General features: G+C 36.5%; 1 protein-coding gene across 1 annotated transcript in view; it reads right to left on the bottom strand.

The window, feature by feature from the left end:
* The window catches only part of cdh2 (cadherin 2), a 134463-nt gene that overhangs the window by 28625 nt on the left and 82422 nt on the right, over window positions 1–23416 (bottom strand). The window contains 1 exon segment of the mRNA NM_001127418.1: window positions 7905–8131. Coding sequence (NP_001120890.1) covers window positions 7905–8131 — 227 coding nt within the window.

Raw genomic sequence — 23416 nt, forward strand, 5'->3', positions numbered from 1 at the left:
CAAAAAAATGTCATACGAGTTCCAAGACACATTTAATATATACTGGTAAAGAACGTCTCCAATATTTATGACCCTATTAAATCCTACAGAATTAATTCTGTAATTATTCTAAACCTATGTCATGCTTGATGGATGCTCTGGATGACCCACTTTGCTCACTGCCTATTAATCTTTTTTGGATGTCAACGTTCCGTTCTGTTTGCCTTCACTGCTGCGTCACACATTTTTTTATAAGAAAACTTTTGTCTGCTTTAAAAAAAAAAATCAATTCTTAAATGGGATATATGGCTACGGGAACTGCATATGTTATACTTAAGTAATTAACTAAATGGCAGAAGGGATTTCCTACAGCTCACTGATATAGACTGTATGAATCTTTAAGACAAATTTGCTTTCACGGCATGAACGATGCCAGATAAATGCACAAAATCCTATATTGATTTTAAAGAGTATTAAAGAGAACATTTCTCACAGCATGAAATTCTTCCTTTAAAGTATCTTGGGATACACATATAAACATCTCTATACTGGGACCTATTTATAAGTGCTTAAAATAAACAGCTGTGGAATACAATTTATGCCGCCACATTCAAACAGCAGTAAGTGGTGTTAACAATTGGGTATTTATAAAGCTCTGGAATTATTTTTCAGCCACAAGAGTACAAACTGGCTGCATAATGATACCTTGTTTGAAAACGGATATTTTTTTTGTAAGACATGCATAAGAAAACCTGCATTATTATGGTCATATTTTTAATTTGTGGATTTTTATTGATTTGAATGGACTTCACTAAGTTTAGAGTGGTGTGAAATTAATTAAATTAATAGGGTTTACATGCAAGTGAAGTTCCAAGGAAAGTTTTATAAATATCCACTTTATTTTATGAGGACTTTTTCAGAAATGCACTTATATATATATATATCAGCCAGTCCTTACCGTGTTAATGTGCTTAGAAAAACACAAACATGCTTACAATATTAAATAACAAGGGGTAATATTTTTACTTTTATTATAACACATAAGAGAATGTCATTTCCCTGTCATGAAAACCTGCAATCATTTAACCCTGGCACCATTGGGCAAACCCATTCATAATAAACAGTAATGTACTTTATTTTATTCAGTTAAAGAAGCTGGAACATTCCACATGGTATGTTAGCTCCATAATAAGCAGGCCATCCATGAAAAAGAATTGTACACCTCCATTTAACTTTAACAGAATTAATTAGATTTATGTCACACTTCTATCTCACAGCTACCACCTTTCTGTTTCTAGACATGGTTAAATAGTGATTTTTTTATTTGCAGGACAAGATGCTAAGCATTCTATCTGAAAGCTGCAGGCTATACAGAAAGCAGTGTAGTTAAAGCCTGGCAATAGGCATATGGCTAGCCAGAAGTCTGTGCATTGGGACCCCAGGTTGAATATACCTTATATAAGTATTGAAAGGGATAGATAATGTAATGGCTTGTTTTAATTATAGTAGGTCTGCTTTGTTCCTCTCTTATTGTAAGAGAGTGCCTGGGTGCACACCGCAAAAGAGTAAATATAGACTGTAATATAAAGCAGGGTACTTACAGGACTTAAAAGTATGGTGAAAAAGAAATAAAGTTTATTTGTTATTCCAACGTTTTGGTCTTGCCCTGCTTTATATGACAATATATATATATATATTCGGTTGAGGCTTCTCTATCCAGTAGTGTTGTGGAAGTAAATATCATAGCTAAAGATAGGGGATAAAGCTAATGTGTGTGATATGGCCAAGTAATGGATTGCACCTGGTCTATCTGGACAGTAAAATCTATTAGTGCCAGTAATGTGTGCATGTACAGTATGGAGACATATTAGTCAATCTAGAACTCCCATTTCCATTGACAAGATGTTTTGTTATTATAGGTATGGGACCAATTATCCAGAATGCTTGGGATCTGTTTTTTTTCTAGATAAGGAATTAATCTATAATGTGCAGCACCAGGCCTTAAGCCAACACAAACATGTATTAGGGTCTTCAGTAGGGCTTGGTTACTAGGTGTTACATTCATTTTCTATCTCGAGGTGGACTGTCAAAATAATTGATGATTGATTTCTATTAGCAACAGCAGAGTAATTTAGCACCTATGTTTGTAAATCAGTCCCCTCAATCAATTAAAAAATAATTATTTCTGGTTTAAATTGGAAATGACAGCTGTATAATATATGTTTTATGCATGCTTATATATAAGCAGGATGACTGATAGATCTCAAATATGAGATCTCAACAGACCATAATGCTGCAGTTGTTTTCCTCTATCATTGGCTGAACTTCAGGATGTTACTTGAATGCTTTAGAAGTTTCAGCACTCTGATTATTTAAGCAGGTATGTACTGGCACCCTTACAGCTGTCCTTAGGTTTACTAATGAAGAGGGGCATCCTGTCATGCTTTTTTTTCTTCAGTTAACTGAAGCAAAGAGAGGATCACTGAATTTGGGTGACAATGTAGCATGTTGTGATGAGCAGATTCACCAGAAACCCATGGGTTGAGTGTATTTGGGTCAAGAACATGAGTTCCAGGTGAAGGTGGGTGGCGGGTTAAACTACAAGCAAGGCCCTCCCCTTGGTAATGTAACAGTTCTGACCCCTCCTTACAGTGACTGATCCCAAGACTGGTTTGGGTTGGTTTGGGTGGAGGTTGGGAAGTAGCAAGTTTGGGTTAGGTTGAAAACTTTTCTGACCTGCTCACTACTGGAGTGCTACTAAGACATTTACCTGCAAAAAAAGAGATGAATCTGACACACTACCTAGATTTGTTTGCTTGTATTGCACAGCACTGCAGAATATGTTGGTGCTCTATAAATATGATTAAAAAATCTGAGAATAAAAAGACACTTTCAATTGTAATCAGCTCATAACAAGTTATTTTGTTAGCTTTTTCCCATAATGCACTTGGAATAGTGCTTCAAGGGTGTTTACATGAGCAGGAATAAGAGTATTAACACTCAGACAAAGAACAAAAGTAAGTAATGTAGACACATTAAATGGTGTGTTGTCAATTATTACGGGTGCCAAAATATCTTTAGCATGATCAATTTAGTTTATTGATGAAAAAATAGTAAAGTCGTATTGAACAAATAGCACACCATAACGGTCTTTGGCAGGGCACAAAAAATGTAAAAAGGCAGAACAATGGCATTCTGTTGCTGACCTTGCTGTTCTGATTTCTGCTGAGTGTGTCCTGCTGCTGATCTCTGGCCCTTTACTGTTCTGTAAAAATTCTGCTGAGGCCTTTCTGGCCTCTGACCTCTCTATTAGGGGGAATACTGTCATCAAAAAAGTTTTACTTTTCCATGAAAACATTCCATACATAAACATCAACATATTATTGTGAACAATTAGCTTAAAAAGTATCATTAGTTGTTCTTCAGTAGAGGACTGTATTCCCTACTACTTACTTTAGTTAACACATACACAGCTCAGAATTAGCATTGGGCACTAACAGCTGTCTGATTGTTTGCCCCTCCCATATGTAGGAATAAAGGAGTTTTATAATTATTTCTTATTAAAGAAACTTTTCCATGCTGGAATGCTTCGTTCTAGCATGAAAAGAGTTCTAAAATAAGAGTACAATTGGTTTATCATGGTTAGGGATGCACCGAATCCAGGATTCGGTTCTGTATTCGTCCAGGGTTCTGGCTTTTTTAAGAAGGATTCGGTTTCGGACGAATCTACTGTCCTGGCAGAACCCAATCCAAATAAGCATAAATTAGCATATGCTAATTAGTATTTGGAAGGGTTAAATGTTAGGGGCACGTGCGCCGCATTTTTACCCTTCCCAATCCTAATTAGCATATGCTTATTAGGATTCGGTTTGGTATTTGGCCGAATCCATCGGGGTGGGTTCGGTGCATCCCTAATCATGGTACACATGATTTTATTTCTGTCTTATAAAAAATGCCAAGATTTATATCCTGTATCACAAGAAATGGCCCCAATTATAGTTTACAACAGAGCCTCTACATGTGCAAGTATTGGGGAGGGGGTTCAATACTTTTCTTTCTGACGAAAGAAAATATTCACATCACTGCATAGAGAAGAGTTTTATAACCTATATTAGGAAAAAGAGGGGTTAATCAATGGATAGAGGGAAATTTGTATAAATTATAATTGTTAACCTGAGACACTGGGTGGGTATTTTGTTAAAAAATGCACCAACTCATAGTGCTATTGTATTCTCTAAGCCAGGGGTCCCGGGCCGTGGGCTGTGCTGAACCGGGCCACCTCTGGTCCCAATTACCTGTGATCCCAACTCCCTAATGCGTTACACAGCCATGACAATAGCTATGCGAAGCCCAGGAAGATTTCTACTGATTACGAAAAGGACCAAAGTACTCTATTAAGCTGTATGTAATAATAATATTAATAGTAAAGTGCATAATATAAAATTTAACTAGCACTAGTTGCGCCGCACCCCCCCATCCCCGGTCCTTGGAAAAATTGTCTTGCTTGAAACCGGTCCGTGGTGCAAAAAAGTTTGGGAACCACTGCTCTAAGCCACCATCTTGTCTCTTGCAAACATAATGGCACTGGTTATCAAACTCATTGTCCTTAAATAAGCTAGGCTTGTCCTTAATTAAAGGAGAAGGAAAGTCATTTTGGTATTTTACTGCCAATAGATTTGCCACATTAGTGCCACCTAGAACGCTATATTTATTCTGCAGAAAGCATTACCATATCTTTATTAATGAATTTATTAACTAGGTGCACAATTGCACCAGGAGCAAGCAATCAGGAATTCTTGTCTTTTTGGATAACTGGTTTCTGGATAACAGATCCCATACCTACTGTTAAATGAATACAGAGAAAATTGCTTATTTTTTAAGTTTTCTGATGCATATATTCAGTGTTCACATATTATAAAACTGTTTATTTTCCTTTACCTTGCAAAGCTGTCTCATATTAATAGCACCCTATTTATTCCTTTGTCAAGGGTAAAGGTAAAGGGTGAACTGTGCAAAGTGGCTACAATTGAAAAAGAGGTGAGGGTTTATACCCCATTAAAGTGAGCGTTTGCTCCGGTTTTTCTATGCTGCTAATGTTGTAAATGACTGTAAATGAGTTCTTGTGTTGCTATTATGACTCTTCCTCTGCAATCTGTGTCTGAGGGAATAAGCTTCTCAGCACAGCCGCCTGATAGTGATTATAACATTTAAAATATGTAAGTAAATTACTTATTTCAGAAATGTCTCATCACTTTATGCACAATGAAACAGCATATATAAAAACAATTTAAATGATAATGTATTTTCAAGACTGTAATGGAAAATTCCTGAGCAGATAGTTCCCCTTTAAGTGCGTGACAAATAGTGGTAAAGTCAAACCCCAGTCATGGGGGAGCTCTAACATTAGCCGTTACATGTGGCGTTTACCAGTATGCCTGCTTCGTGATAAATATATTGCAGCTAAACATTACATTACCCACATTGCATGAGATAACTTATTGAAAATCAATGATGACCAATGTCTAGCTAGCAGAGCTAATTAGCAACTGGTAATCTCAGCATATAACAAGCCCGAAAGCATTAATTAGCTGAGCTATTCTTATTTGTTTTGTTATTTCCAATCAACACCACTTAAACGCCAGTCTGTTACCATTTTAATTCATTAACTGTATATATAAATCCAGATAACAATAAATTTAAATGGAGCCCTTGCGCACAAACTAAAGCTTTGTTATAATGACATCAATAAACACATCCAGTATCGATCACATGCATATGCTCTTTATTTCTCTGATATATGAAAGTGATAAGAAACTGGCAGAGATAGCATTATGCTATTATATTATTTTCCAGAAAGCTCCAAAATATGCGCTGTTATTTCCCACAGAGCCATATTTAAAGGGGAAGGAAAGGCAAAGTCACTTGGGGGTGCCAAAATGTTAAGCACCCCCAAGTGACTTTAACCGCCTACCTTGTACCCCGGGCTGGTGCCCCTGTTAGGAGAAAATAGCACCAGCCCGGGGCACCTGGAGCGCAGCGCTTCCTCCTTCCGCCTTCCGCTTCCTAAACTGCCGGTGGCCGGGCATGCACAGTAGAGCGAAAAAGCCGACTTAAATGTTTAAGTTCGGCTTTTCACTCTACTGCGCATGCGCGCGCAGCGAAGCCGGAAGGAGGAAGCGCCGGCAGCTACCCCGGGCTGGTGCTGTTTTCTCCTGACAGCGGCACCAGCCCGGGGTAAAAGGTAGGCGGTTAAAGTCACTTGGGGGTGCCTAACGTTTTGGCACCCCCAAGTGACTTTACCTTTCTTTTTCCTTTAAAGCAGTTCTTAATCTTGTAGAGATCTGTTTATTTTCTGTAATAAAAGGAAATACTTATGTAGGACTTTTCAATAGAGCTAGAATAAATCCATATTCATGGCAAAACAATGGTTTTTATAAAAGCAGTGGTTAAAGGAACTGGTCGGGTTGCCACTTAGCTTACAGTTATAGGAACACATTCAGTTATAGTTCAAAGACTATCTAGGAATATCATCCCAAATCTCACAGTTATTTACCTACAAGCTGTACTTTTAGGTATATCTAGAACATCTAGGTATTCTACCCAGATACTTACTGCTTCACTGCCACTGCTCTAGGCCTCACAGTTTGGGAACTACTTCATTAAGGTATGGTGCTCCATGTTATAGCACACCTCTGTATATGGAAAACCCTAGGCCCCCAGCATCCCAGATAATAGATCTTATACCTATATTATAAAACTGCAATATATTTGCACCCTACTGTTGCTTATTTATGATGAACATTGCTACAGCCTTGCTTGATTCACCAACCAAAGCTTTTTTATACAGTTTTCTGTGAATACTTGTTCAGAAGAAAACACATTACAATGTGTTTAGAATCCATAAGAGGGTTTTATGATTTCCCTGTAATATATTCTGAACCAACTACTTTTATTGATCTCTGCTGTGTGAAGGCTTAGTGAAGGCTGTGGTTGCCAAATCCCATGATAGGGTAGACTTATGCCGGTATCTGGTGGGGTCAACTGCTGACTGTGATGGTGGTTGTGTAGGGACATCCAGTGGCTGTGCAATTCATCCCCTCTTTAGGCCTGAAGCACTCTTGTATTGAAGCTTTGATTTTCAAAAAATCCCTCTCATAAAGGAATAAAAAATATTTTGCATCTAGGCATACATTATTTGGTCTGCACTGGGAAATAGCATCATTGCATAATGCTAGGTAGTTGTTGTATGATTGCTGAAGTTAATCGTGTCTTAAATAATTTTGTTGTTATTAATTTTCCTTTAAGCAACAAATATTTTTATAGAACACAAATTAAAACCATTGATTATCAAGAGGAACTTGGAATTACCAGGCACAATAAGCTTGAAGGCAACCAACAGCCTGTTATGAAATGAAGAAAATAGAATAGATAATAAAACCTTAATGTGAAATAAAGGGATGTTAGGTGACAATATATTGACGAGTAAAGGAACCTTAATATTAACACTCATATTAACATTCGCTGTTGATGGAAGTATGCTTTCCAACTGTATCCTTTTAGGCAAGAAAGTCCTGATTCGCTTAACCAAAAGGAGAAGGCAAGTTTTAGGCAGACTGTGGACATGGTGAAGTTATTGGGGAGTGGCCTGGGGCAAGGCCTAAAATTTGTCAGTGTTTTAGTATTCAAAAGTGGTCTTCATTCCATACATTTATGAACAAAGTTAAATGGTTAAAATAATGCAGGCCCTCCACTGCTCATAATTGTGTTATGCCTTGTTGCTTAGGTGCATCCACCTAACAATCAGTTTCATCTGTAAACTAGATATATATCTAGATTTACATTAAAAAAAGAATGTTTTCTTAGAATGTTGCTACCTACATCAATGTTAAAATGTTTGTTTTTTTTAATATTGTAATATACTGTACCTGGTGCAAATCCTGTACATGAGGTGGTCTTAAAGTGATTTTGACCGTCACGTGCCACAGTTCTCTGGTATCTTCATCTTGTGCATACACTATAAATTCTGCCTGCTCTGGAGAAATGTCAAAAGTTCTTGAGGCAAATACAACTCCATCACCATCAATCCGAAAATCTGTAGGGTTACTGGTTTCATACTGTATCCGTCTATCAGCACCACAGTCAGTAAACATTACTGGAAAGAGAAAAAGAAAATAATATCAGTAATGTGAGCATTAAGAGAAAGTAGGGCAAATACTTCCCAATGTAGAAAAGAAACCAGATCAGATAATAAGAACCATTTGAAAGTATGCCTGGCCACTTGTCATGGCTTTGAGCCAGTCTCATATACTTTCACATAATAATATTCTTTACGACATCATGCATATTGCACTGCTTGTACATATTTACAAAAAAAAGTAATACAACAACACTGTACAAGGCAAACTAAAGTGCTGTATGCTGATGTCAAGACGATATATGCATTGCTAAAAGTATCAAGAAATGCTCAGATTGACAAATTTTGACAGACATCATACCACACTATTCAACTACAGAAAATGTACTGCATACAATATATATGTGTGTGTGGTGTAGCAACAACATGCTTGGCCCCCGCACAAAAATGTTCGGATGGGCCCAGATTGCACCAATATGCACTCCTACTCTCTTATTTGTTCTACCACAATTATGCTGGAGTGGTCAGTAAGCATGAAGAAGCATCAACTGTACTTTACATATACAGGTTTATAAAGCAGAATAATCTAAAACACCCACTAATAAAATATTAACATTTTAAATTTGTATTGTTCCATGCTTTATTCTTAGGAAACTACACCCAAATGGGCATTTAAGAGTTTATAGAACTCAAATTTATGGCTTTTATATAGAAATGCTGAACAATGCACATTTCTAGTATTTTAGCTGATCTATATCTTGAAACTAAGACTTTAATGGAATTAGGAACAATTGTGGGGACAGCGGTGCTAGAACCTTCAAGCTAAATGACTTCAATATAAACAGCATTGGAATCTTTATGAGCAAAGGGATACTTACCCAAATGGCCTACTCCAACATATTACTACAACTTATCATTCCTAATATAGGAAGTAAACACGACTGTGCATTTTTAGGCAACCTCTTATACATAATAAATCAGAAAAAACTGTTTCTAGGGTAAATGAATTTTCCTCATAAAGGAAATCGAAATAACTTTCTCTGTTGGTTTGCATCTGGAATAAGGTCTCTGTTTCACATTTGACAAAGGGTTCTTATAAGGAAATATTATAATGAAATAGACAGTCATTGTGTCATGCTGCAGACAGATTCTTGCTTCCCTAAACTATGTGACCTTACATGATTGTCCTATTCGTCAAGGACATGTTTTGAAATATAGCAGATGGCTAAAGCAACATATAGAATATCACATATTAACCTTTGCTGCCTCTGCCTAAAGAGTAATTTATTTTTACTGCAAGTCTAATATATATTAAGTGATACCGAATAAGAACTATTAAAATGATGAAGTATCTGCTTTGGGCTTTGAACAGACAAGTTATACTCCTTACTACATGACATATACTAAGACCTGCTTCTATGTATCATAGTTTCCCACATGAAAGGTTTTGGGAGTATGTAAATTATTATAATACGTGGACTAATTTAGGGTAGGGATAGAAGAAATAATGGCTGGGCTCCAACATAAGCACAATCGATATTCATCAGGCAAGTCCAGTCTAAAGCTCCCCAGCAAATGTTCAGTTACAACTCCTAGCTTCCACAGATTGGAAAAAAACTGCAAATGATGTAAATGATCAAAATATCACAGGAATACTCAAATATGCAACTGTATAATTAATGAATTGTGCTTTTAAGAACTTCTGTTTTACAATAAGGCAACCCATCGGGGAAGTTCCAAGGCAAATGGGGGATCCAGTCTAAACTAAAACTGGTTTCAAAACAAACTAGGCAAAGGGCAAGTTTTTACAACACAATAATATCTGTCAAATAGGATTTCTCTGGCATATATATGTATATATATATATATATATATATATATATATATGCCAGTTATCAATCTATGATGTATGACCTCTATATAAATGCACCTCACAGATCCACTGTTCTCTCTGGAGATGTACAGCAATAGTCACAACCGCAGGGCTTCACGGCACTTTATAAAGGATAAAATGGAACAGATATGGTTGCTGTATTAGTATATAAATGCACACATAAAAAAGAAAAAAGAGAATTAAGAGCAGAACACCCTGGGGTAAGGAAAATGTCTTACAAAAGAGCGTTTTGTCCAAAGCTAATGGTAGGTGGCATCACACTTTCTGTAGAGTTCTGTCTCTGCTTTGAAATGTCTCGTCCTGCATTTTATGTTAGAAACTATTGTGAAACCAGAGTGACAGGGCATCAGTAATTCTTTCAGGGGCACTAGACAATCACGGCATAGTTACTGAGTTAAGCAAAACTTGCAAATACTCTTCGGTGCATTAGATGTGCCAATTTCACAGCCTAATTTTCCTAGACATGACTCTAAACTGACCAGCTTTGAATAAATCTTACAGTAATACCCAGAAGTTTGCACTGCGCTGCATTGCCAGAGCTTAGAGAATATCTGTGCATGTATGTTTCATTAAACTGTATATCCGTGCACAGTTCTACCTCTGGTTATTTTCCGTACAAAGCAGCCTGTCAGGAAGGCATGTATTTGATTTCTTACTTATAAAAAGAAAGCCTCATTATTCACAGTTCAGCAGTCACACTTGCACAAAGCTCAGAAATGCGTGTGCAAATGCAGGGAAAATGGGGCTAAATGATTGGGAGAGCTAAAAATATGCTAAAGTTAGAGAAACAGAAAATAGCACTATTTGCGCATCTAGGAAGCAAAAAGATGCTACAAAGGGTTTTAGTTTTATTTGCTTCCTGAAATGTTTCCCTTCAGAATCCTCAGACAACAGTTCATTAAGCATGGAATACATAAAGCCCGTTAGGCATAATGTAGAACAGAAAAAGCAGCTTAGACCAGAAATGCCAGCAGCTAATGAAGTAGAGAAATGCGACAATGAGACTGTTTGGAAGAAAAAAAGTGTAAAACACAAGAATAGAGATGCTCTGGTTAAAAAGAGGAAAAAAGCCGTCAAAATGTTTTTATCAGAGACACAAAATATGTATGTCATGATCCAAGATGTCCAATTTCATAGCCGGCTCTTTTAAAAACAGAGGGATTATTGCCTTTTGCTCTTGCATGCATTCTAATAAGTCCAAAACCCAGAACTGCTTACTGCCTCATTGGTATTCTCCCTCCAGGCTAAAGCACAATATGAAATTCAATGAAAACGCTCTTTCATTTGACAGCACCCTGCGAAAAATGCATCAAATTGCTGGTGCCCTAGCAAAATTATGCTCTTTGTGCAAGCAATGGCCATTAACAAATTACACAGAAGTCTAACTACCCATAATTAAATTACTCTGGCAGAGCACAGGTTGTGCAGCAAGCATTGTGCTCCTGCTCTCTAACTGCTGTTTGGGATTTTATTTAACATACAGTGTTGAGCACTGGCGAGCTCTCTAGCACTGGCTAGGCGTGTAGCACACTGGGCGCACTTAGTCACACACACACACAAACGAAAAGCAGTATTTTATTCTTCAAGCTAATTACTCTCCAAAATGCCTAAGGACTATGTGAGTGATCAGAAGGATTCAAGCATGTTTATTGGCAATTTGTAAGCTTTAAGTGATCCAGTTTGTCTATATTTTATAGCCATGTCTAACAGCCAGTGTTGGAATGTTTTGCAGCTGACAATAACTTCAAGTAAAGGCCACATTGGCATGGCAATTCTTATGTAGAGCAAAAAATGAAGAGAAAAAAAATCTAATTTTATTACTGAGACAAATTTTACATTTTAGTAATGTCAGGTTCACTCTGCATTTTAAAGGGTGGGGGAAAACATGAAAAAATCCTACATATATAAATGCCTAGAAGAAAGTTTAGCCACTCAATAATAAGACCTCATTGATGTTTCTTACGACACAAAAAAATATACTACAGGTACATTAATCTCCTATGTAAAGTTACAGCAGGACCAGAATTAGGGGTAGGCAGAAGTAGCCTAGGGCGCAATGATGGGAGGGATGCCTCTCCTGCCTACTGCTAGACCATGCACCCTTGTTATTACCGGCCCCGCAATGGCATGAGCATGGGGAGGGGGGAGGGACAAGGTAGCCAACCGGGTTGCTAGAGTGCCCGATCAGCTTAGCCTGCCCCTGGGTTACATACCCTTTGATAAAAGACCAAGACTTATATCATACTTATATCACTTATATCATACTGCATAGTGAGTTTGGAAGAATGGCACTAATAGAACTCTTGCACAGATGCCCAAGATATTTCTCTATTTATAGAGAAATATCTTGGGCCAACAAGTAAGCTCTGGCCATCAAGTTAAAATTCCTGTTAGTGCTGTTCTCTCTCTTAACACTGACTTTCAATAACATTCAATGCTAAATGGACAGTGATATGAAGACAGATTGCCATGTAGACAGAAGGCTGGTCATATACTGGTAGAAAGCAATCTAAAATAGATAGCTGTATATAATAAAAAGACAGATGAGATGATAGATGATAGATAGATAGATAAATAGATGTACCAGATATAGCCACATCCTATGTGTTAAATTAAACAGAGCCAATTCAATTGACTTCAAAGATCTGGGACAACTGGACAGGACAATGAACAAGTCTGTATATGATGGACTTGTTACATCCATAAAAGATAAATACAAGAATAAAGTCAGATGACTAGTACAAATTTAAATAAGTGAAGGAATAGAAGCATGAGGAAAGAAAATCATGAAATTAACAGAGTTGTCAAATAGCTGTATTTCTCTTAACCTGAAGCTTCTGATATCTAACCTACAAAGCAGAAAGTATTAGGCCTTGCCTGGGGCACTAAAGAGACCCATGAGTACCTGTTCTTTACTTACAGAGTTATCTAGTTCTTTCATATTAACATTTACTTTATAAAAAATTCAGGTCAAGAGCAAAATAAAAATCTTAAAATTCCTTTTATTCAGTAGAGTCTTTCAAGTTCTGCCCTGGATACCTGTAAACGGTATATTTTTTCACCACACTACAAGTACATAAAGCATCAGTTATAGGTAACCTATTTCCTTGTTATACTGAAGGAAGTCAGCCAGAAAAACTAAATAATAAAAAGGGCAAACCACAAATCTAAAAACATATGTTTCTTCCTGGCAACATGTATCAACCCAATGCGATAGGTTTTCTGAACAATGCTATAATCTGCTCTGATACGGATGGCTCAGGTGAAACAGCTTTTGAAAAGTAGTAGATGTATAGGATCTATTATTTGCAAACACTTAAAAAAGGAATATGATTAAATCAGCTTTTTAAATTACACTGTATTTTAGTATAATGTCAACTTTTAGGTTTGGAGCCTTTAACAGGAAAGGGCTATCCCTAAACTGTGCAAAACAATCCTTAAAACATGGACACTCTACATAAATGTGTGACTTGCTAAAAATTGTGAAAAAAGTGAAAATTAATTATACTTCCTAATATTAGCATGTATAACCATGGTTAAATTCAGTTGTGCCAAATGACTCCAGAAAGGTAGTTATATCCCTTAGCAATCACTTCTGTTTAGAGTGATAACTCTGTTGGGATTAGTCTTTGACTGTTCATCATTTTAGTAATCATGTTACATTGCCACCCAATTTTGTGTTACTAGCTATAACCAGTTTTCTGTTGCCTAGGTGCTATGGTAGCTTATGCTATATACATATTTATTACCAGTCTATCATATTATATGCTTTTTCCACAGTTGACATGGGACAATCTGCCTGTCCAGAACATATAATATAACACAAAACCAAGTATTCAACGTTTTTTAATATTTTGAGTAATATAATTTTAGCAAGCACTCAGAAATGCAAACACACAAACACACACACACACACACTTGAAGATTTCCTAGGTAAAATATATTTGTCTCAAATGCCTAGTATTCCTTTCTTCTGCCTAAAGGCATTCATGTGTTTTGTATGCCAAGTGGATAATAAATATTATATGGAATAACTGCTTTAAAATGATAGCATAAGGACTAGAATACAAAAAAATCAATACAAGACCAAGTTCAAGACCTCTCTTGATTTCTTTGAAAAGTACTTTAAAAAACATACTGTGCATAAACCATGTTTTTGAAAGCAACCAGAAATTGTTAACATATATGGAATAGTATATAGTGCTGCCTAGCTCTAAATGCTGCTCTTTCTCCCTGGGGGGGATATATAGCAGAGAAAGGGGTTGCTTTTAACTGATAAGGGCTTCACATGTGGGGGTCATTGAATTGTATTGTGTATTAGTTATGCTCCAGATGTATTGCTCCTTATCACTTCTATTTAGCTTGACTGTACTTTGACAGAATACAAGACATAGCTGCCAGGGGCTAACAACTCCTATCAGCCTTATCCACGCAGGCAGTTAACTGTAGTTCAGTTAACATTCTGAATAGTGACTTCTAATATACTAACACAATAAAGTAGGCTGTACATTATTTTATATAATACATAAGTCTCACATGGTCTGGAATCACTAAGCACCAATTAGAAGGACATCATCTTCAGGTTTGTCAACCATAATTCCCACATAAATCCCTGTGATATATCCCAGGGCAAGAATGCAAAACACAATTCTAATTAACTGGTTTGAATGCAATGCAAAATATGCCGCAGTGCTGTAACCCACAGTGACACATCAGATAATTTATAACATTATCTTAACTAAGCCTTGTTACTACTTTGCCTATGATGCTATGAAATCCTCTATGTCCAATAAATTGAGTTTAGCAATTTATGTTTTATAACTTAATGCATTTGTTAAAAAATATGCTTATTGCCCATTTACCCTGGCTGTCCAAATGTAAAAAGTGCCCTATTGCTAATTTCTCTTGCGATAGCAAGCAAATGTAAGCGCAAACATCAGCGTTGCTATGGGGAGTTGCAAGTTTATTGGTGCACTTAAACCAAACTCTATTTTTAATTTGCCACATTATTTAAAATCACTGATATAATTAGGATTATATAATGTGCTTATAGTGGGCTATTTACTATCGACCGGATTTTGTTTTACTCCGATTCAGATTTTTAGTGCTAAAAGTTGCAAAAAAAAAAGAGGTGATTTTTTTACTATGCGTCCAAACAGCTAAAATTCTAAATCCAACAATTTGCCAGCTAAAACTTGCCAAGATCATGAAGATGTCAATGGTAGAGGTCCCTTCCCTTTTCTTGAAGATCCTTTTTTACTCAAAACATTTTTTTTAAGCTTTTTTTTGTACTACGATTTGAAAAAGTCATGGTTTTCATGTGACAATTCGAAAAAGTCAGGATCGTCGCGATTTTTCTTGTGCAAACTTTTTCAGTTCAGACTTTTTAGTAAATGTAAGACATGGAAACAAATTTATTTGAAGTTTTAAAAATGAAAAAATGAGAAATGTTAGAGTTTTAGTAAATGTGCCCCTTAGTGTCTTTTTCAATCAGAACCTTGCTTGTCAAGATCATTGTAAAAACTGTTTTGGTAGTTAAATGCAGGCCTAGGCATTTAGCATTTTAGCAAATCTACATTCAAAATGTTGTCTATGCACATAGAATGTATGTTTCATTTGTCTAAAATGTAAATGCTGCTTAGTCCTCCATGCAAAGGGGAATTAAAAGTGAAATATCTACTGCCTTACAAAATTGTCCTGTCCATACTTTTTCTCTGCTAGGTTGAATAGGATTGGAGGGGTGGGTAACAATTTCTGAAGTCACCTCATGAGACATTCCATGGCATCCTGTTCCAATAGGTAGAAATTAAAGGGGCCAGAGGAAGGAAGCCAGGCGTCTCTATTATTATGTAACTGATGTTTGGCAACAGCTGGAAAAACCTCTTTTTTATCTCTTATATGCAAACATGCAAACATAATACTATTTATGCACCTTACACATCATCCAGCACTATTACTCAAGTCTATTACTGGGTAAAGGTGATGGCGATTCCCAAAACCCATACTAGCGTACAGTATATTCTTGCAATCAGCAGAAAACTTGAAGATACATAATAAATGTATTATATTCCAGCACGTTAACCCCCCCTGTGCCATTAGGTAAAATGTTGCTGAGTGCATTCTAACTGCTAAAAGAAATATAACAGTATCAATACAATCAGGTGGGGACTCAAATACTCGGTTTTACCAAAAGACATCTCTCTCTATCACATATATACATTTTCTCTTTGCCTAAATGACCCACTAATAGCACTGGTTCAGCATTTTTAGCCAATTTGCTGCTTGGGATGCACTTTCAGAGAGAATAAAGCACACACATACACAAATGCTTTATAAAGAAATTGCTTTGAGACAGTGAACATGACTAGATAAACTAATAAAGCGATCCTCAGTGCATGCAATGAGCAGATTTGTTCTTATTTAATGGCATAGAAACGGATATAATTTAGAATATTCACCTGCTCACCCAAGTGCGTATAAGAAAACAAGCTCTGCATGATACAGCACAATGATCCCCCATGAGGAAAGTTCTGTCTAAATAGAGCAACAAATATATATTTTTTTAAACTATATATATAAAAGAAAAACAATAAAGCAAATTGCCAAGAGGCAACACATTATTCTTCTACAAAGAGAGAACAAGTCCTCATTAATAACTTTCTGTTAGCGAGCCGCCAAGCAGGGTGTGTTTTTACGCACATTAGTTGAGGCACATTATGTGTCAGGAATGTAATATTGAAAAATAACTAAAAAAAGAACCAAAACTTTTTCAGTGTTGACAAAATATGCTCAGAATGTCAGAGGATGCTTCATTTAGATTTGAATGCAGCTCAGTACTGTAGAGTTTGAAGGAAAACATTACGGGGAATGAGGAGGTACAGTCTCTGCCCTTGGTAAACCTTATCCACATTCACTTTGATAAAGATCAACTTTAAACACTGGATTTCCAATTTTATACCTATAAGTTGTATAGGCTAAAAACTATACAGCAGCCTCACTGCACTATATACTTAAAACCACTAGTGATACTTTTCGTGGTCTGGAGAAAAACACAACATAAACTCAATAGGATTGTTTTGCCACCAATATAGATTCATGCAGCTTAGTTACAATTGATTAGAAGATATTGTTTTAATATTATAGAGAAAAAGGAAACCATGAAAAAATGGTGATGGCTTTCCTGTATTTTAAATCTTACTAGGTGAAAATTTAATCATTATAGACCCCATCTCCATAGTTGGAGGGTGAAGAGAGTTTGGTTTCCCGCTTTATTAACTTCACTGCGTGGGTTCCCTTGTACTTAAGAATGGCAGACAGGTTCACTTTTCTGTTGTAGGTCCCCAAGTAAAGGGTTCTCTTCTCAATTATATAAGTGTTTCTTTTTTAAATTTCTTTTAAAAAAGCAAAAACATTTACACTTTACATAACAGGTATCCTGCTGACAAAAAAGTTAATTAGATGAACTCATAAAGAGCAACAAAAACAACTAAAGCAAGGTTTTTGCCAGCAAAGGAGTGCTTTGTTTAGTCACTAAATGGCCTTTAACTGTCAGAGATACCGTCTGTTTTCCCATTCATATGAATAATGACAAATAAACTCACTGTGTAGATAGGCAAATGCTTATATATTTTAGTAAATTTACTTTTATTAATATGAATTGAATACTAACACTACTTCTATATAGTGAATATGTTCCTTTTAAAGTGGACATATAGCATAGCCCAAACATAACATAATATCCAGAACACTACATCCTCCTTTACAGCTCTCTAAACTGTTAGCAGTCAGTAACCAATCAACTATTGAAACTGTTAAGTTTGTATTTGAATCTGACCTGTGTGCTCACAAACTAACTGAACAGTAATGTCCCATGTACCCCCCCAGTCACTAACTAACTAAGAGGTTAGAGAACTGAAACAGGAAGTAAAGTTCTGGCCATTATGTTATGTAAAGTTCTGGCCATCTGCTCACTCACAGCTTTTATAGATTACTTTGCACAGTCTATCCATTTTACCCAGTTTCATTTTTACAATGAACTGTTCCTTTAAGTAATGAGATGTATATAAATGCTGGCACCTTGGAACAGTTCAGCTACACAGTTATATCCAGCTTCACATAATTTGAGAATTTCAGCTGGAGAGTTGCAGTTTTTCCAACCTAAGCAAACAGTTGCTTGATATTTTTGCTTCTTACATGTAATTAAACTATGCATTTTGTGTCCTGCTTGCCAATATTTTATTGCATTACCAAGAAACGAAGAAAAATATTAAAAAGAGTCCACTTGGGAGAAACCTTGAGTGAATGAAGTTACTATCTATAACTGAGTTATGCAATGGAGCACACTTCTCAGAGAGAGATGAATACTTATTTTTTATTATCCATTATATGGTGCTGACATGTTTACCCAGCACTTTATTGAGACTGTTCATCATTCACATCAATCCCTTTCCCAGTAGAGCTTACAATCTAAGGTGCCATCGCACTGAGGCAGGATGATAGATGATTTGGTAAGAAGGATTCATGCGCATTCACTGGCAAAAGGAGAAAGGGTTGCCTCATCTGCAGCATGTGAACAGTTCATTAAATATTTTTGAAACTGCTATATGTATTCCTTGCTCAAAGAAAATAAATGAAATTCTATAATTTGACTGGTTACTATGCATTACTGAACTGTTGGCAAATGAGTTCTACTTGCAAAAAAGCAGTAGAACACATTATAGGGATTGTGCTTGTGAAGATAAAGTGCAAGCCTTGCTGCAGCCACATGCCAGGAGCCATTCATGTGACCTTGGGCTAAACGCACGATCCTCACAAAATGTCTCGGGGCCATACTTTTGTACATACTTTTGTCACAAATTCCCTGTATCCCAGCCTATAATCCTATTAATTCTTTGGGCATTAAGCCCATTAAATATGATGAAAGAAGCCTTTTAGAAAGGAGAACAAAAAGCACCCAGTTCTATGATGGGAATATTGAATTATAATTCCAAAACCGATAAACAAAATGGACCAGGATTTAACAAGATTTAAAAAGCCATTAGGCTTAGTCATGATTTTTAATTTAAAACCTAAGAGCAATGTTGTGTTTCTTGGTAGAGATTTTAACTTTGATTGTAAGCTCTTTTGGCCAGTGATGTCCTGTCACATGTGTCTTCAAGATTCAGCTATAATTCAAACAGAGGACATCTCTGCACTTTGAATTTTTTCACCTCTGCTAACTTTGCTGACTGTGAGAAGAAGCCAGACAATGTATTGTAATGGCTAGTGGCCTGGGCTCCTTGGGTCACAGGACCAAAAGAGAAAAAATGGCCAGTCAGCCGTAAGAAGTGATTGGCCAGTGGGCTAATTTAATTTTTTTGGTTGATATTTTTTTTTTGTATGTAATACAGTCCAGCTTTATACAAAAAGCCTGAAATGCCTTTATTGTGCCATAATCAAATTACCATATTGCAACTCCCTTGCAATGCAATTTTAATGCATGGGGGGTATGATCCATGTGCTACACCCTAAAGCAGTATTCTAAAGATAGGCAGACATTTCTGTAGTAGGCACATGATAAAACTGGCAAAGAACAGAGCCTTATTTGGTAATTCCCACTTACAAATGTGCCAAGTTTATATAATGTATAATTAGACCAATACTTACTAATCAGTCATTAGATGTAAGATTCTCCCACAACCATAGCTCCTTTAACTTTTGGGCATGCATTTTAAAATTCAATGAAACATTAAAAACGCCTGTATTAAAGCATGTTGCTGGCCAATTAAACCGTACACTTATATGCTTCAAGATTATTAAACTAAAACATTATTGATCTTGGTATGTCAATAAAACCTTTCATTTAGCAAACTTGATTGCTGCCCTGGGATTGTGTGTGTATATATATATATATATATATATATATATATATATATAAGTACCTTTTCCTGACAAAATTACCAGTAGGGGGACTAAAACATTAAGCAAATAACTGAGCCACCAAACTGACCTATACTGACACACACCAGGAAAACGTCCAAGTTTGTTATTACCATAAAAGTCTCCCACATCTATCACTTAAATATTTCCCAATGTGCCATCCAGCCATTGCAGCAAATAAGTCCCAGGCACAGTGGGGGCGAGGGGGGATTCAATGTTGCCCACTAATATTAGTGGACTTATTACAAGAGACTGCATGATTTTACCTTAAATCAGACACCTATAGTTGTGCTTGTATTTAAATGCTGTGATTACTCTGCCAGTTATCTTGCTGCCAAGAATCAAATGGTTTGCGGCAGTAATTGTGTCAACTGACTGGCTGCAAGTGCCAAGTCCCTGAGGCAGAAGCACACCCAATCCGTCTGTGTCCCAGTGAGTACATGGGTATCTCGCCAGCCAGTAACAGTGGGATGACTATTAACACCTACATACAAACAATAAAAACTTGTGGAAAGGCATGCATAGGGGCTCAGCATCATGTTTAGCTTTCTGTTCTACAGATGTAAATGTTATCACTGCAAAGCGTTTCAGTACAACCTATAGCCTTAAGTGACCTGCCTTAAGCTAACCATAAATCCGTATTTACATAAACACCAGATATAGTACTAACGAGATGAAGACACGGTGTAATTTTCACAGCCTGGGACTTAGAAGATCTGTATTACATGCCAGCATCATGTACAGGTACCAATATATATATATATATTTGATGGTATGCTGAAATAAATCACTGACCTGATTGATGCTGTAGCTGTGAGTGCTTTCTACTGTTGAGTTTGATGTATTATTTTTGTCAGCACCCAGCCTGTGCCCGATACTGGTGAGTGCCGATTCTTTGCAAGACTATATATATATATATATATATCAATCCAAATGGTGTCTGCACTCCAAGGCTCAATATTCTGCGGGGTGCATAGCCAAAATTATGTATATATGGAAAATAATCATCTGTGGCCAGCACACCCTTCAATGTTTTAGCAAAAATTCATTGAAGATATATTGTTAAAACCAAATTGTTTTAACAATATATCTTCAATAAATTTTTGATAAAACATTGAAGGGTGTGCTGGCCACAGATGATTATTTTATATATATATATATATATATATATATAAATTTATTTTTATTTGTAAACAGGCAAACTTGGTTTTATGCTTATGTTAAAACAAGGAAATTTACTGCTGAGACAGGATACAAGGCAAAATGCCTTAGACTTTCTCCGGGCAAAGTAAAAGAGGAGCATTTTTTAAGTCACTGGTGACCATGTACCCAAACATGGAGACCCTGAGAGGCAGGAAGTGTAAAATAAGCCCCAGGGCAGGCTGAGATGGGATGCTGGGAAAGGAAGATCAACAACAGCTGGAGGGTCCCTGGTTGTCTATCACTGCTTCAGGGCAACAACAAACAAGCTGCCTTTTTTAGTGTCAGGAAAACAAATGCAGTAAGAAATGCCTCCTAATGCTTTCCATTATAGATAATGGCTATTCAGATGCAGGGCAAGTCACTGCCTATTTGCAATACTGCACCAGGAACTAGGTCACAGTTTAAGTCCATGATGGAAAGTAAAACACAAAATAAATAATTCAAACAAAGAAGTAAAGGGGTAGCTCATCTTTAAATTAATTTTATCATTAATATACTGAGAATTTTTTTGTTTAGCAGGTCTCCAGTTTGGTATTTCAGCAGCTACCTAGATGTCAGGATCTTATTTACTCATTGGCACTGGTTTGAATGGGAGACTGGATATGAATACAAGAGGGACTAAATAGTAAGATAAGTAATACAAAGTAGCACAATTTTTATGGCTGCTGAGGTCATTTACCCCCATTTAAATAAAATCTAGCAACAGGACACTATATAACGGGTAACGGGAAAATTATTCCCAATGCAAAAATGTATGCCTCTGTTCGAACAAACTTACTTTCGCACAAATTTGATACAGGCTTTGTAAACGCGGAATCTGTTTAGTGACCACTTCCGACATCGGAAGAAGGTTTGCAAATGTTATTGTTTGGAAAAGTGTGCAGTGTATGAAATAAAACTTCTTAATGAAAAAGTTACGTTAGTTTCAAAAGATTACGCCACCTTCAAGCATGTCTTAAAGTTCACAATGCGCAATTAAAATTTACAATGCAATAAAAGTCCAATATACAATATTACATTGTGAAATGCAAATTTTTATCCTTATTTGTGCACATTGTTTTTTTCATTTTCATTATTACATTCCCCCATAAAGGTTCACTTAAATGTGAACTACCCCTATAATGTCCCTTCCTAAGCAACGCCAGCAGCTTGCATCACTGAGAAGAGCCTGTAAACCCAAGGGCACCTTGCACCATTGCTCGTGACAATGTGGGCCACTGGGGGGCACTTTCATTAAGGGTGCTTTGTAGAGGTTAGTTCGTCACAGCACTGATAGCTGCTTCCACTCAATATAACATGAAGTTAAATAAGGTTCCCTGTGCAGAAATAACCTACGCCAGTATGTATTCCTGAATATTTATGGAAAAATAGAGTGCATAAAAAAACCCTACTTGGAAATAATGCATGTTTTCCATTTAAGGTTTAAATTATATATTTATGAGGTTTATGCAAGTTTACAACTGCCAATTAATTCCAGCCCAACTACAGGGAAGTCACTTACTGCTTAAATATATGTTGCCTGCACTTCCACAGGCAGAGTAACTATGTCTGAATGGCAGTTACCCCTCTAGCACAGTTATTTCGGTCTGAATCATTTTAAATGGCTAAAAATACCTTATTTCAGTGAATTCTATGTGGGGAGAATATTCCTCTGTGGATTGACTGAATTTTACCCTCCGGGAAAAAGCTGCTGTGAAAAAAAAGTAGCGTTTATTGTTTATTTGGCGAGGCCACAGCCGTTGGATACAAATGCCTTATAGAGATGGATTCTGTTGAAGAGAGAAAAGTGGAGGAAAAACGAGACATAAAGTGGTGAAAAAGGAAAATTGCGATGACATTTTCATTTGCCCCATGTATATAATTCAATCTGAAGTGCAATGAAAAAATGTGTTTTGACAACGGAAGTAATACTCTAAACAAACAGAGCACGTCTATTGCAAGACAAATGCCGCTTAAATTCATTTAATATATTCCAGGCGGGAGCTGGAGAAACAGGGAGTGCAGGAAGAGAATGACACAGCCCCCATAACTAAGCTCTAATAAGGCTATCATAATTCAGGGCATAACACGCAACAATTACACACATTTTCTCACTGTTACTTTGGGAAAAGCTGCAAATATTTAAGACAATTGTGAACATTACCATCTAAAAACAAACTCCCCCTCTCTTTTAAAGCACTTAAGGATTTTTGGAAGCTTTCCTTTAAAAATATAAATATTAATGTTTTCTGAGCAGCTCTACCAAACGGCTTTCAGTGTAGCAGGGATTTGTATTTTTCCATCAGATT

Source organism: Xenopus tropicalis, chromosome 6, assembly GCF_000004195.4.
Source record: "Xenopus tropicalis strain Nigerian chromosome 6, UCB_Xtro_10.0, whole genome shotgun sequence".
In the NCBI taxonomy this organism is placed as follows: Eukaryota; Metazoa; Chordata; class Amphibia; order Anura; family Pipidae; genus Xenopus; species Xenopus tropicalis.